General features: G+C 42.1%; 1 protein-coding gene across 1 annotated transcript in view; it reads right to left on the bottom strand.

Annotated features, from left to right (window-relative positions):
- Positions 1 to 1,622: 1,622 nt before the first annotated feature.
- THBS4 (thrombospondin 4) overlaps positions 1,623 to 15,782 on the bottom strand; it is a 38,637-nt gene continuing 24,477 nt past the window's right edge. Inside the window, exons 11-22 of the mRNA XM_036403882.1 lie at positions 14,738 to 14,842; positions 14,411 to 14,518; positions 12,791 to 12,950; positions 11,974 to 12,092; positions 11,089 to 11,141; positions 8,868 to 9,061; positions 8,391 to 8,569; positions 6,929 to 6,977; positions 6,635 to 6,831; positions 5,942 to 6,114; positions 3,702 to 3,841; positions 1,623 to 1,851 (exon numbers count right to left, since the gene is read on the bottom strand). Coding sequence (XP_036259775.1) covers positions 1,790 to 1,851; positions 3,702 to 3,841; positions 5,942 to 6,114; positions 6,635 to 6,831; positions 6,929 to 6,977; positions 8,391 to 8,569; positions 8,868 to 9,061; positions 11,089 to 11,141; positions 11,974 to 12,092; positions 12,791 to 12,950; positions 14,411 to 14,518; positions 14,738 to 14,842 — 1,539 coding nt within the window. The 3' untranslated portion in view covers positions 1,623 to 1,789. The remainder of the gene's footprint in view (positions 1,852 to 3,701; positions 3,842 to 5,941; positions 6,115 to 6,634; positions 6,832 to 6,928; positions 6,978 to 8,390; positions 8,570 to 8,867; positions 9,062 to 11,088; positions 11,142 to 11,973; positions 12,093 to 12,790; positions 12,951 to 14,410; positions 14,519 to 14,737; positions 14,843 to 15,782) is intronic.

Below are 15,782 nucleotides of genomic sequence, written 5' to 3' on the forward strand. Positions count from 1 at the left end.
GTTGCCTCCACTGCGAGGAGACCACTTGTGCAAAATGTGAGCACTGCAGGCCCCCCGTGTTCTGCAGTGGTGGCATGGGTGAGCGTAGTGACTGCCTTCTGCCCAGGCTGTGCCCACACCATTCAGAGAAGATTTCTGCCTGGAGAAGGGGCTGTTTTTGGTGAAATGCAAATGTTTTATAAGGAAGATGTAAATTTGTTTTACAGTGTGTGTTCTCCTTCATAAATGAACAATACTGCCGTTACAGCCCATGCTCAGCTAGAAAAACACATTTTTTGTCATCTATTGAGCATCATTTGACAATGCCCTCTGTGTTGCTCCAGAGTAAAGACCCTTTCAGTCCTCAGGCATCTGGTGAGTGGTTGGGTTTAGTGATGCCAAGGGGAAAGGAGGACTGAAGCTGGAGGACCTTTCATCATGAAGCACTGAACCAAATTAATGCTTTGGCATTGTGCTTTTTGTAGTGGGACTCTGGGATCCTCATGGGACAGTTCCTAGGGCCACCCTGCTTCCAGAAACTTTGGCAATGTTGAAGGAGCTCATGGCAAAGCCTCTGAAAGCTTGTAATATCCTTAAGGGTATTTTTATTGTACTGAGAACAAGAAATGTGTTTTTGTTGTTTGGTGCTCTCACCTGATAATTTAACTCAGCATTCCCCCTGTATCCTAGTGCTGGGAAAGAGCTAGGACTGTTCATTTTCCCAGGGTTACTTCAGATTTTAAAACTCTCACTATATTCCTTCCCCCTCCCTCCAGACTGAAATGCCATTTCCAACTGTCCTTTTTAAAGTCATTATCCTACAGTTATTTTAAAAGTATATAGTTATTTTTAAAGTAATTATCCTATCTATTCAACAGTCCTTGGAGCTTGTCCTCTCTCCCTTCCTAGCCCCATTTTGAAAGGCAATATAGTAAAAATGCACATTGTATTAACACCTTTCTTTCAAATTAGAGAGTGCATTGTGATACAGTTTCATTTGGCTGTTTTCAGTCCTTTCCTAATGGTTACTAGTGCTTAATGTGATGTTTTGGTGTTTTAGTTTGGTGACTTCTTTGCATAATATTGCACTACCTCCCTAGAGAGCTTGGTTCTGGTGACAGGTCAGGCTTTGTGTATGTGAAAGTTAGGATTGTTTTATCTAGGTGATTCTGTATTTATTATCTCTGTAGTCCTTTTGTTTGTTTTGGTCACATGCAGTCATAAGATGTGACTGCAGTGCTCTGCTGTCAGCTTTTTTGCTTTTCCACGATGTAGTGTGACTCACAATTTTTGGGAGTGGGAGGTCCAATACATTGCTTAATAGGAAGTCTGCCAAAGGTAACAGTCTCCCAAGGCCTTAAAATGTCCTAAAGGAGATATAACCTATTCCTAGGAGGACTGGAAAGGTACTACATGTCTCGGCCGAACAGCTCCGAACCACTTCATTACCAGATGCAACCTGTTGTTTATAACACATTCAAGGTGGAGAAAATTCCACTTTCTTCCCTACCCTGTTTAACAATACTGAATCCAAAAAAGCAATAGATACGAACTTTTCTTGAGTGTATTTTAAGCAATTTGTTACTCCATTTACATGCTGCTCTTTAGATTTTAGGGAAATTTGAAAAGACATGAGGCCCAAGTATATTTTGTCTCCTTTTTATTTTCACTTTTTTACAAAAAAAAGTCTGACATAGTCACATCAATGAGAACAAAGCTGCGGTGTGCATTCTGACAACAAAAATCATATAAGGATTTAAAATATATTGTTTTACTGTTTGCAATAGCAATGTTAGTTTGCTTTTACTTTTTAAATATCCCCAACACCAAATTGCTGCGCTTGAAATTCTTGAAAGTCCTCTGGGATGGTGTCTGAAAACAGGAAAATATGCAAAAGTTTAGTCTCTTCTGACAAAATTAAGGAGCACTTAAATTACCCACCTAGTCTCTTTTTAGGTAACATGCTTCTCTTTTGTTTCCACATTAATAATGAATAGGGAATATTTTCAATTTTATCTGTATACCACTGAGAAAGAGGCTAACAAGACAGTGAGTGCTACAGTCCACAAAAGAGTACTGTCAATCTTCAAATTACATATCTCTGAAGACTTTGTGGCTAGCACTCTTAAATTTTTATCAATAAACACTGACCAGAAAGGCAGGAGATGTGCTTGTCTTGCTCTGCATGCCAGACACATTTGTAGCATCAGCATCTCTATTTCTCATGTATCCTAATTCAACTTGGATGTGATGGTTTCCCAGGCCACAAGAAGGGACAAAAAGCATTAACCCCAGGACCAACAGCAACTGGCATAAAGACTTGAGACTTGGACAAGGGAGCTGGAGATGGATCAATGTCATAAGAGCAGCTACAGATCTATTTGAAGCATTATTTGCAGTCTGCCTTTGCCAGATCCCAAAACATTTTATCTGGAGAGCAACAGAGCAACCAGCAATGGAGCCACAGCAACAAAGCTCAATTGCATGACCTCAACTTCACTCTGATTATTTCCACCCTGATGCAGGAGAGGTAGCTCTAAACTCAAAAAAAGAACATGTATATAAACACATGTATATAAACACACTTGAAAGGAATTTCAAGCCTTTTCTGCATAATGTAGGAACTTCTCTGATATGAGAACAGAGATACTGTGGGACTTCAGAGTTCTTTTGAGTGGGTTTCATTGTATGTAGCTCTTGCAGCAATGCCACATGCCTGCTCACTGCCATGTAAGCGTGACACAGTGGCAGCTTTGATACATGCTTTCTGGGAAACTACAATACAGTTGAAAATACCAAGAAATTTTTATTTGTACGCACTACTGTCTAGAAGTTCCTTGTTTAACTGTGACCTCCAAGAGCCAGCCTAAGTGTGCTAAGTGTCCAAGTACCAGAGTCCATCAGCATAACATGCCACAGAGTGGCCATGTCCCCTGCAGTCCTGGACTGGGCTTCTCAGGTCCACAGAAAGAAGACAAGGAAACTATTCCAACTTGGCTGGTAGATTATTTTCCAAAGACGGGGTATGGATGATGAGAGGAAGAGGGGCAGCCCTTTCAGCCCTAGTTCAAGTTACCTGAACTGCTGCTGGGACAGAAATACTCTGAAATGATCAGACTCTATGTGAGTGATGAAAGTTTGAGTTATTTTGTATAGTGGATGATCAGGACTAAGCTAAAAGGCTCTTGCCCCGAGAGAACTGAGCCAGCACACTCCCACAAAAGCAAGAGCATTCCTACATGGGAGGAGAGGCATCTCATGACCTTGTCCCCCCCTCCCCCCACAGGACCAGCCAGCAAGTACACAAGTGACAGTGATGCCTGATGCCTGAGCTCACTTACTCTCCAGGTGTATTTCACCTTGTATTCAAAGCTCAAGGCATCTTCATACATTATGGCATCACTGTGTTTATTGTGTGTGTACAGCTCTCAGTCGGTTGGTTTTATGTAACATTCCTAATTCTCTGATGACAGCTGTGCCCCTCAGATGGCACATTCTCTGTAGCAGAGTGACTGCTCTGGGAGGAGCAGCTGTGAGGTGTTAGGTCCTGTCTGGCTGGGCTGCAGTGTGCTGCTGGTGTCAGGGGAGGCATTTCACAGCTGTGAATAACTTGTAAAAGGGCAAAGGAAAGAATGCTAAATGGCTTAATGCAACAGCCTTGCTACTGGTTCTTCATTGTCACTTGCTAGTTGTTAGCTAAAATGGCCTAAGAGCAACATTACCATTGCAGCGATATTTCAGGTTGGACCAAATAATGTTTTCCTGAGAGAAGCAGAAAACTCCAAGCCGTCCTCCACGCATCGTGGTGTCTATAGTTACACCAGAGTCTGCCACTAGCTCAGAGCCTTCATAAAATCTTGCCCTTAATGAAAGCAAACAGAAGCTCTATTAGGTCATTTCTAAGGCTGCAACATTCCTGAAAGTAATGTCGTTATCCTTGGAGACTCTATTGTTGGACATGCTATCCCTCCCATCCAGCCCAGGGGGAAGAAAGAGTTAAGGTAGCTCTTGTGTAGAGTGGGAACTGGAGCAATGCTGCATGCTGGCAAGAGCCAGACAAGGGAGGGTTTTTTGAGGGGTTTCTACATTACCTAAAAAAACTTTGGAATGTTTTTTTTTCCTGTAGTCAGTCCAGCTGAGCGCTTTAGCTCTTGAAATTTTCCACAGTCAATAGTGATAGGGGAACCAGACTAGACAGTTGAAGAAGGCTAGATGGATATTGTCTTGCATAGTTTGAAGTTGGAAGCTGAACTTTTTTTTTTTGTAATAGGAAAAGTTTCAAACAAACCATTGGGATCTTAAACTTGTCTGTGAGATTTCTTTAAAAATGTGGATATGATTAACTCCAGGAACTGTTTTGCTGATCTAGCACCTTCTTGTTAGGAAACGCATCAGCAAATTCCCAAACAGCCCTGTGAAAGCTGCCCCCACCAGTTTCCCAGTGTGCTCTGTACTGAGGGCTCGAGCAGGACCACAGTGGAGCCAGCTGGGCTTTAGTTGCAGCACTGCCCACATCAAGTCCTCAGCCTATGGGATACAGGGTAAATGACCTAGAAGACGATGAGCCTGGAGGGCCCTGTTCTGGATGAGGATACTGCTGATACATTTCTGCATACAAGAAAAGAGCAAACAGTGAAAGGAATGAAAGTTCCTGTGACTTTTCATAAAATAAGGAAAAAAGCCCAAATCCTGGTATGTTTCTGATTTTATTTACTCATTTGCTGAGTCAGTCCAAAAGTATCTGTACAATGAATAGAATTTGTAGTCTTGCAGATTTCCATGGGAGAGGCTGGCTCAAGTGACTTCTTTGAAGCCTCGGAAGACCTTTGCTAGAGACACAGTGGTTTGTGGCATCTGCCCTAACCAGAGCACAGCACGAGGAGACAGAGAGCTGACAGAGGCTCGCTTCAGGCCTGGCTGCCTTTAGTTTTAAAGGATTCTGTGACACAGACTGTGCTACCTTTCCCAGGTACAGGGAGCATTACTTAGGCTGGCCGGAGAGACTGCAGCCATAGGAGATGTTTCTTCATGCAGCAGCTTCACTCACGTCTTGGTCTAAATGTAAGTTGCCACTTGAGATGAATTCGCTACTGCCCTGTGGCTGGGGCACAATAATTGATGGTACAAATGTTCCTAATCCATTTTAGTGTAAAAGTCAATCATGCTCACTGCAATTGCCACTGAAGATGATGTTCTGCACTAGAAAAGTGGAATAATTACACCATCAAGTTACTGCATCTCAACTGCAGGGTGGTGATTTTCCTGAAGAAAAGCTGACTTGCCCATATTTCTGTTCTATTTTAGGGTTGAAAGACCTGAGCCCATCATGCCAGGGCAGTTAGTTTTTTGCATTTTAACATCAGCCTTGATGTAGAAATATAATTCCTGCTGATTTCTCTGCTGGATGTTGCAGAAAAAAATCACCTGAATGGTGATTTTTTAATATTATTAACTAAAAACCCCCAAAATAAGAATATAAAACACGCATTACAAAGCTTTTACAAACTTTCTGAGTAATGTCAAATCTATCACATGAGGATAATGACTTGTTAGTTAGAATCACAGCTTCTAAGTGGACAACTTTTATTCTGTTATCCTAGAATACATAAATGAACTATCCCAATTCCAACAAAAAAATTCTAATATATCAAAATTAAGAAAATTTGAAATATATTGCTTTTCAGATCAGTGGCCAGCAGTAGCTTGGAAAACAAGGTATTAAAGCCAAAAAGAGCTCATCAGGATAAGGCACAGTTAAAAGAGACAGGTGGTCCATACAAAGAGGTTTAACTTGGAATTGTCTAGGAAAAGAGCTGCAGGCTGAATTCCAGAAGTCTAATTTGTTATTAGGCTTCATCAGTAAAAAGCCCAGACATAATACAAATTCTCAGGTTATCATCTGAGTCGGGTGTTGAGAAATTACAGTATCTGTACTCACCTTATCTATCCTTTCCTCTCTTACCTGATATAACCAATCTGAGGTCTGTGCTGCAAGAACCAGCGATAGGAGACTTTGTCTTTCCACCCTACATTTCGGGGGTCCTTCCACAGCAGCCTGACCTGATCGTTGGTGTCCCCTGTGTGCCACAGCGAGTTGCGGAGGTGCTCGCCTGGACCTGTCTTGGATTTCACAGCCTGCAAAAATACAATTTTCCAACACTGACCACAGAGAAAAGTCACTTTCAGGAGCCAAGTTTTTTGTTTTTTTTTTTAGTGAGGAGCAGGTCTGTAGAAGCATTCTCTCTACTACTAACAGGCCCCTAACTTCTGTTCCACAGCCACAGCCACTGCCTACATGGACAAAGCAACCAGCTGGGTACCTGGACCAAAGGAAAACGAGGCAATCTGACCAGTCAGGATCAGAGCACAATCACTGCAGAGACTAAATGGTCCAGCTGATCAGAAAGGCAAGATTAAGTTCCTTAAAAACCAGTGCTCTTAAAAGGGCTGCGTGAGAGCTGCCTGACTTAGCTATTTGGACAGCAGTTGCCAACAACAGAGAACAGCAGTCAGGCAGCAGAGCTGATGTGCAGTGCAGTGCAGTGGCTTGGCTTATGCATGGCATGATGACCTAGCCCGTGGCCCGCACATGGCAGGATGGCACAGCCAGGCTGCAGCGAGCACTGTGTCCTTAGCCAGGAGCCACCACCAGTACCTTTAGCTGAATGCCGGGCTCTGCAACAGCTCGGAAGGGAGTCGCTTGCCAGTACGTTTGTTCCGTCTGTTTCCACATTACCACGTAAAAGCTAGAGCTGTCTTGATAACCAAAAATAAAGCCAGCATAGTCGTCATCTGTCACTGTGTTCACGTGAAAAGTGCCCTCAAAGTCAACGCCGTTAAAAGCTGTGTAACCTGAGAGTACACACAAGTTAAAAACAATTCTGCAGAACACATCTTCATATTCAGCATTTTCTGCTGGAAAACTTGAATCTCAGAAGAGGCTACATACCAACAGCAAGACCAGGATCGCTGTTCATAGTCTGCACAATTTCCATCCCCTGTAAGGGTAAATTCAGGGTGGTTAGCATGTGTGGTAAGCTGGATTGGCTAAGCCTTTTCTGGTCTCCCTCTAGCACCTCCTTCATCCCTCTCTTTTGTTTGCTCACAACATATCTGTGACACTTGTAGCTCTGAACTAAAATCAGTGAGAACTATAATCAAATAGTAATGTCTCAGCTGCTTGCACAGCCTGAGTCAGGAATGATTTGTTAGCTTTTCTAGTGCTGGTATTTTGATACTTTACATACTGGTATTTTGATACTTTCTTTCCCTATCACAGTCTTCTGGAAATCTGAATCTGGCCAAAACTGGGGTGCAGGGGAAGAGGGTTGTGAGAGGAAAGAGTGCTTTTCCTAGGCTTAGCTCATACAGTTGGATCACAGAGTTCAGGATTAAACTGACTGCCAGGACTGTGTTAAAGAAGATGTGTACATCCCAGCTGGCTTGGCAGAGAGTTTTGCATTGGGAAAAAAATGCATGTTCCCTGTGACTCATAACACATTAGCCTCCTGAAGGCTAAAATTTGTTAGTGTAAATAAATTACTGGACTCCATCTAGGAGTACTGGAGTGCTCCGGGGTCCAGCACAGGGACATGGACCTGTTGGAGCAAGTCCAGAGGGAGCCACAAAGATGATCAGGATGGAGCACCTATCTCCTATGAAGACAGGCTAAGAGAATTGGGGTTTTTCAGCCTGGAAAAGAGAAGGCTTTGGGGTGACTGAATTGTGGCCTTCCAGTACTTGAAGGGAGCCTACCAGAAAGATGGAGAAAGATCTTATTTTACCAAGAGCATGCAGTGAAAGGACAAGGGACAATGGATTCAAAGTAAGTGCAAGTAGGTTTAGATTAAGTATGAGAGAAAACATTTTTACTCTGAGGGTTGTGAGGCACTGGAACACATTGCCCAGAGATGCTCCAAACCTGTAAGTGTTCAAGGCTGGCTGGAGCTCTCAGAAACCTGGTTAAGTGATGTGTTTCCCTGCTCATGGCAGGTTGGGGTTGGGATGAGATGAGCTCTGAGGTCTCTTCCAACCCAAACCATTCTATCATTCTATGAAATGCTCTGTTATTTAGCACATCAGACTTTTAAATTATGGAAGGATTAATGAAACTTGTTTGTTACAGAAATTCTTTAACAGGGTAACACATGTCTGCCTTCTGGCAGCAGTGAAATCCACCCAGAATAAGCTGGCCAGCATGTAGCTGTTTTAGAGTATTAGGAGCATCAATTTTGATAGCTTGAAGGCTATCAAAAGGAAAATTCCTTTGTTATTACTCCTGAAAATATTCCACTAACCAACACCTTCTACTTTTCATGTCTGCCAGAGGTCCAGCAACTACAGAGCTAATTGTGTTGTGGTTTTCGAATGATCTTTCTCAGACACGTAACAAAGACCAAGTGTATTTTTACCTGGTTGAGAACCACCCAGTTGGGATCAATCTGTGCATCTCCCTCTGGGTCCAACACCACTGTCTGATAGGCCCTGAAGTCTGTCAAGGTGATCTCTGCATTCTCAGGGCACACATCAATCCGATCAATCACTGTATCCTGGTCAAAATCAGACTCACAGACATCACCAACTCCATCACCTGAATGCATCAGAGAGGCAAAAGGAGATTTGTGGTGCAGCAAGCAGCAAGTAGTCACATCTGCCCCAGCCACAGGATTAGGGTGTCCAAGAAGCAGGCAGAGCGTCAGCCCTGCTGGCTGTAGTGCCTGAGAGAGTGCCTCTGTTTTGGCTATAGGGCCAAATCAGCAGCCTGAGTGCTGCTGTTGTTCCTGGGATGAGTGTATGCATTGGTAATGACAATGTTGCATGCTGGTGCACATATCTGGAGATGAATGCAGTGCCTGAGAATCAAAGTTGCTCCTTAAGGCCCATCTTACCATTATCATCTTCCTGCCCCGGGTTGGGGACCAGCCTGCAGTTGTCAGGGCCCGGGGGCAAGAGATCAGGAATGCCATCATTATCATCATCCTCATCACACTCATCACCCAGCCCGTCCTTATCTGTGTCGAGCTGGGAGCTGTTGATAACAGTAGGGCAGTTGTCTGTGCTGTCCTGGTGTCCATCACCGTCGCTGCAAGCACAGAAACAAAAAAGAAATGGTATGCCAGCATCAGCTCCTGCCTCTGCAAAGGGAACAGCACGGACACCTGAGGGGGAAACACACCAGTGGCAGCTCTGGAGCTGGAAGCAGACCAATGGGCAACACAACCTGTTGTTGCTCAGGTGGCTGAACTGGAAGGAGAACAGGAACAAAGAGACTCAGATAAGATAAGATGGCAGGAAAGCAAAGGAGCCAGGAACTAAAAAAGATTCCAAGCCAGGACCTACAAAAATACTCAGGGAAAATAAAAATAAGCCTTACACGGTGTGGGAAACAGACTGGAGCCCAAGACCCCAATCAACATCCACTCCTGAAGGGTGTGTAAGGCGCATCCAACAAGTGCAGAGTCACCAATCAAGAGGCACTCAGGAGACAGCACGAGCTGGACACCTTGTGTCTCTTGTCTTATGTGGACATGTGCCTTGGTGCTCATGAATGTAAGTGTGAATGAAGCTTTATGAGAGACTACATGAGCACCTGAAATCAGACTTATTTAAATACAAGCACTGTTCTCACCCTCCTCCACAGCAAGTTTTTTGTGGTGGACTTGTCATCTCGTGGACTTGTCATGTGGTGGACTAACTGCCATGTTAGTGCTTGGACTCAATGGTCTTGAAGGTGTTTTCCAAACTAAATGATTGTATCCTGCAGGGGGGACATACAGTAAGAAACAGAGGAAAAGGTCTGTAGCTCCTTCCAGGCCATGGCTGCATCATCTGGTTACAGGGAAGGCACAGGGACATAGACTACAGAAGAGGGTTCAAGAAGTTATGGGGTGGCTACATAACTTTTCCATCCTAACTGTTAAATGCATCCCTGAAAAAAAAACTGCTTGAAGTATGTTGTATTTTGTATGCACACCAAAACCAAACTGCTTTCTAGCAATTAGCAGGCATGCTTTCCCTCAGTAGCTTCTTATTAGCACAGGTGGAGCAGAAATTACCTGCAGCCAAATTAAAATCATGCTATGGCTTATAGGTAGGAATATTCCCAAATGCCTCTCCCTGCTTAAGAAATGTGCTTTAGTTTTAGGTCAGAGTAATCAATGTTTGCACAATATTGAGATAAAATGCAATAAGCACCATACATGTGTCTGCAAGGTTAAGCATGTTTCACACAGGAAATGCTTCACACACATTAGTGAAGTTTATGGGGGCGGTAAAGTCCTTTTTTAAAACAGGAAAAAGAACAAAGACATATCAACTTAAGAGTAAAACGCTGATGGCCTTGGCAGCTACTGGCCCAAGACTGGGAATGATCCCTGCACAGGGATCCCTGCAGGTCCCTTCACAGAGAGCAGCACCCCCCAATGGCCCTGGGGTGAAACCCTGCAGCTGTCTGTGGCTGATGAAATGCTGTGACAGCACAGGATTTATCATTTTCCTTGCCTCTTGCTGTAAGTGAGGTGCACATGGGAGAACATGCCATCCCTTAAGGTGGTTATGCTGCTTCCAGAGAAGTGATGCAATTTTTCATGGGATGTGCTCCTGTGAATGCCCAAGGCATATGAAAGCCATAGACAGAGGATCCTTGCCAGTCTTGCTGTGCTAAAGCAAAGGGGCTGCTCTGCGAGTGTTTTACACTTGATAACAGAATTTTGTTTCTGCAACACTACGTTCTTAAGGAAATACATAGAGCCCTTAACTGTGAAATTTCTGCTAAGGAAGCAGAGAAATAAAAGAGGAATGAAAAACAAAGCAAAAAAGGAGAGACATTTTCTCACTAAGAAGCTCTGAGCAGTGCTCTGGGTTTTACAGCCAGAAAACTGCTTGAACATCACTTCCACAGGAACTCAGATAAAGCCTGTGAATGGCTATAAGGGTGACAGCTCTCTAAGGGTACTACCACAGGCGAGTGAACAAACAAGGCTAATAAATCCTAACACTGTTCTTGAAATAACATCCCTCGGAATTAAATCCAGGCTAGCCTGAGGGATTACAGCTCTCCAGGAATCAGCAGCATGCTTCAGCTCAGGACTAGCCTCCCTCACAGCATACCTGTCCTGATTGGTATCACAGGAATCTCCAACCAGGTCATTGTCGATGTCTGACTGCAAAAGGGAACAGAGAAAGTGCCAGTATCAGCTGTCAAAAGCATCTATTTGCACAATTAAATCAAAACACAACCAAACCAAATACAACTAAAATAAATGCATGAAAAGACATGCATTTTCTCTCTTGCATCATCCAGAATATATTTTCTCTCTTGCATCATCCATCTAACCAAAAATTCAGTTTTATTAAAGAAAAAAGACAATGAATAAACACAGATAAACTTAATTGAAGAGCTCAAGCAAGATTCCTCTGCTACTGAGAAGAAGTAATTCTCATTTCTAGCCAAGGTTTATATCTTAACCATCTTTAAAAATCTACTATGTTTCTCTGTAGTTTCCAACATTTTTCATTAGTCACAGGGGGTGAAATCAGAATTCCTACACATGAAAAGTTACAATGACTTCTCACCTAAGAGCACTAGGAGAAAGTTTTGATAAATAAGGACACCAGGATTTTTGTCCTGATTAAAGAAATATCAAGGGTAACTAAATCACAACCCTGTGTGGAGTCTGGCACTGAGCACTGTGAGACTGGAGCACATTTCAGAGCATTAGAGTAGAAGATAAATGCTGGACAGAGGTCCTAACAACATCCCAAACAGTGAGAGTACAACTGGTGGCTCCCTCTTTTCATCAGGAGAGTCAGCAGGTCTGTAAAACTCTCCTGAATACCTAAATATATACTATATATTATATTATCCAGGAAATACACTTTATTATTAAAATACAAACACTATGGTTGCATGGGTTGCTTCATTCTCTTGCACCTTTTTAGGCCTCAGCAGTCCCTGTCCCTAAACAAGAATAGCTTTTCCTTCTGTCTGCTAACCTGGTTTGGGTTGCTGATTGTAGGGCAGCTGTCACAGGCATCACCAACACCATCATTATCTGTGTCCACCTGGTCTTCGTTGGGGATCCTCTGACAATTATCCAAGAGGTTCTTAACACCTAGAGTAAAGTGGATTGTGTGTTAAAGACAATTTCCATATTTGCCCACACTGGACAATATAAACATTAAAACAGTACAGATACTATTCCTTTTGAGCAACGACTTAATGAAATGCAATTTTTAAAAAATATATAATTCCTGCAATGAAATTATAAGTCTGCACATAAATTAATCTTCCTTATGTGTGCATCACTCATTTAATAGTAGTTAGGAACATCTCACTAAAGCACAGCTGTCCACCCCATCACACCCTTTAATTACACACAATTAATTCTTATCCTGTTCCTGTATCACAACTTGCAGGACGGGACATTCCACTTTTTAAATTATATTTGAAGAGGTGTGAGTTTTTCACTTCTTTCAAGCCTCCTACAGCAATGAAAATACTATGTTATGCAGCTCTGGGTACCAGTGACTGGCAGGAGCTGGATGCCCTGGAACGTGTGTACTTTTAATGAAATGCTGAATGATCAACAACCTTAACTTCTACATGAAACATGGCTTGGCTTCTCTGTTACAGTGTACAGTGCTTCCAATGCAGGCTAAGATATGTATTAACTAAATTAAAAGGATTAAAGCCAAAAGTTTCATGAAGAAAGACTGTGTTACAGCTGGTGACATGAAATCTCCTAATGTGCAGAACACTCTGGGAAAATCTGAATGATATCAGAGAAGCTGAAAGTAAAAAATCACAAACCATCTCCATCCATGTCATCATCACATGCATCTCCTTTCCCATCACCATCTGTGTCCCTCTGGTCATTATTCAGGACATTACGGCAGTTGTCACAAGCATCTCCGAAGATATCTTGGTCACTGTTTCTCTGGTTAACATTAGGAACCAAGACACAGTTATCCTGCAAGAGACACAGAATAAGACATCAGTCCAGCCATAAATCTTTAATTTCTACTTCAGTTGATTAATAAAAAAACTCTTGTATTTATTTCTACTTCAAAAAAAAAATTGTGAGCAGTTTTGACATTTTATGTCAATATTAGCTCTGGATCAGATTTCACTTGCTCCCTCAAAGCTCTGCTTTGAACCACACTATGGGAACCCTAATGACAAACACCCAGCACCATAACGCTTTACTTATAACTTGATTTCTGATTCTCATTTTGCATGGGTACATGGTGAGGATCCTGAGTTTTGGTACCCGAGTTTTCTCACGCGGTCCTTCTCAAAAGCTGCAGTTCAGAGACTCTGACAAGCTTTGCAGATGCTCTAGTGAAAGGCCGTTGCCCCCTTCTGGTACAGACTAGCTGGAAAATGGGGAAAGAACTTCTTAATGCAAAAAGGCATCAGTTTTTGTTTGGTTTTGGTGGGTTTGTTTCAAGCAAGCTGCTATTAACTTTTAAAGTCCACCAGGAGGTATATGGAGAAAACTTTATTTCAAAGTGGTATAAAATTTCTACACCTATCCAGCACAATCATGACCTCATCCCCATTGCCCATAGAGAAGAACAATAGAAACAATATAAGAGTTACTTTATTATGAAGGTGCTGAACCTGCAAATAGACTTACGGTCATAGGAGGATTTAACTTTTTCATTTTAAAACATTAATAAAACTAGTTGATTTAAGCTAGCAGAATTTAACATGGAACTCTGTGGCAAAACAGCCTGAGAAAGACCCTCTGTGACGGCTAGTCTGTCCCAGACCCTCTATGACTGCTAGTGTGCCCTAGCTCCAGGTGGACATTTGTATTCTGGATAACACATTCTTGTTGGCTTGGGAGCACATTAAGCAGTATCAGTCAATGATCTCAATATAGAATAACAGTTGGCTTGTAAGAATACAGGGTGAAAACAAAACAGCTTTTCCAATCTGATGTATCCTCTATTATATTCTGCTGCGTGCACCCACATGGAAACCTCTTCTGCTTTGCGGACGTGATCCAAAGCTTTTCAAGTTATTGGCAAGGCACACATTCATTTATGTGAGTTTTGGATCCCTGATGAAATGTGTTGTCAGGTCAACCTGCTCTTTAAATAGAAAGATGTTAATGCAAGAATGTTCCTGAAGTCATGTTGTGGGAGAGTGTGGCAGAAGGACACAAGCTCTATACAAAAAGCTCTAGAATTAAATGACAAAAGGTAGTAACAGAGGATAAAAATGTGGGATTTAAGGCAGTGTGGTTTAAATCTTATAAGAATGAGCATTATATAAAAGAATTTAAGGGGCCACTGACAGTGACAGGTATGTAACAATCTCTGGCAAACAGTAGTGAGTCAGATTTCAGAATCACTTCCCATTGCAGCAGTAGGAAATCCTTCTGTTGGCACAGACCCCTGCATCCTGATCTATACACAGCACCTGCTCATTGGGAATGCCGTCTCCATCTGCATCGTCATCACAGGCATCTCCAATCCCATCACCGTCAGCATCTTCTTGTCCAGAGTTTGGGACAAATCTGCAATTGTCCTAGACAGAAAAGGAGACAATTCTGATGTTCTACAGGTAAACTGGATGCCTTCATAATTTGAATTTTTTCTATTTTTAATTATTAAAAATTAATCACCAAATTAAATAGAATTCAATCATCTGAATAAAAGATGAATACATTGAGTCATATTTCTTACAGTCTTCCTCTTTGTCCTTTCATGCTCTGAATTATTACAGAATTAAGAAAGCATTTCTTACCTTTCTGCAGTTTTCAGCAGAGCATGAGAGTTCTTCATTAGGGTAGCCATCAATGTCAACATCTTTTCCACAAATATAACCATCACCAGCCCAGCCAATGCCACACTATCAATAAAACATCATAGCAGTACTATCAAAAGGTTAATGAGAAACTGTAGAAATATTCAAGAAGGAAAACTCACACCAGTCTTGAAAACAGCAGTATATCGAAGTCATGGCCAGATACTGAAGTACAATGAGATACAGAAACCTTTGAACCAAAGGTTTTATTTCCACATTGAGAGATGCTACAATGTATCCAGACATAGCTAGAAAGAGCTACAACTTGATGTTAACTGGAATGTGTGCCTGTCACACCTAATGTTTTCAGTGGGAGCTGTAGATTTCTTATCGACACTGGCCAGGAACTAATTTTGGCTCCTCGCTGGTGGGTTGAGTAAAAGAGAAGAGCAACTAGGTAGAGTAAGCACCTAGTATCTGGGTATGGGACACATGGTTAGATGGGATGACTGTTTTGTTCATTATCTCAAGAACACATCTGCAACTAGAGGAAGTTTTAAGAGAAAACTCTATTGGCAATTACTAAGTTTGCATCTGCAAAACAAATGCATCTGCACACAACTTTCTCCTAGCCAATTTTAAATTATTTCTGTTTCAAACCAACACATCATTTGTGTCGAAGATGTATGCTAAGAATTGCATGTCAAAATCTGACCTTCCCTTAAAACCAGACTTGCCTACTACAAGTATCTAGGCATCTTCCCATTACAGCATGGACTTAAAATATCCTATTATTTATCTTTGAAACAGATGTACTTAAAAATGAGACCAAAGCAAGTGCCAGCAAAAGCATGCTCTGTACCCAAATTTAGGACACAGGATTAGTCTCTTGCTTTACGCTGCAAGATGGAAAAACTAAGTAATATACTTGAGTATACTCTTACAGTGGAAGTTCATAAGCTACTTGTGCTCCTCTGCCCCCTTAGCTGGTCAGCCTCATACAGCCTCCCTGTGCCTGGAGTCTGTCATCTCACTTTAAAAAACA

Source organism: Molothrus ater, chromosome Z (assembly GCF_012460135.2).
Source record: "Molothrus ater isolate BHLD 08-10-18 breed brown headed cowbird chromosome Z, BPBGC_Mater_1.1, whole genome shotgun sequence".
Lineage (NCBI taxonomy): Eukaryota > Metazoa > Chordata > Aves > Passeriformes > Icteridae > Molothrus > Molothrus ater.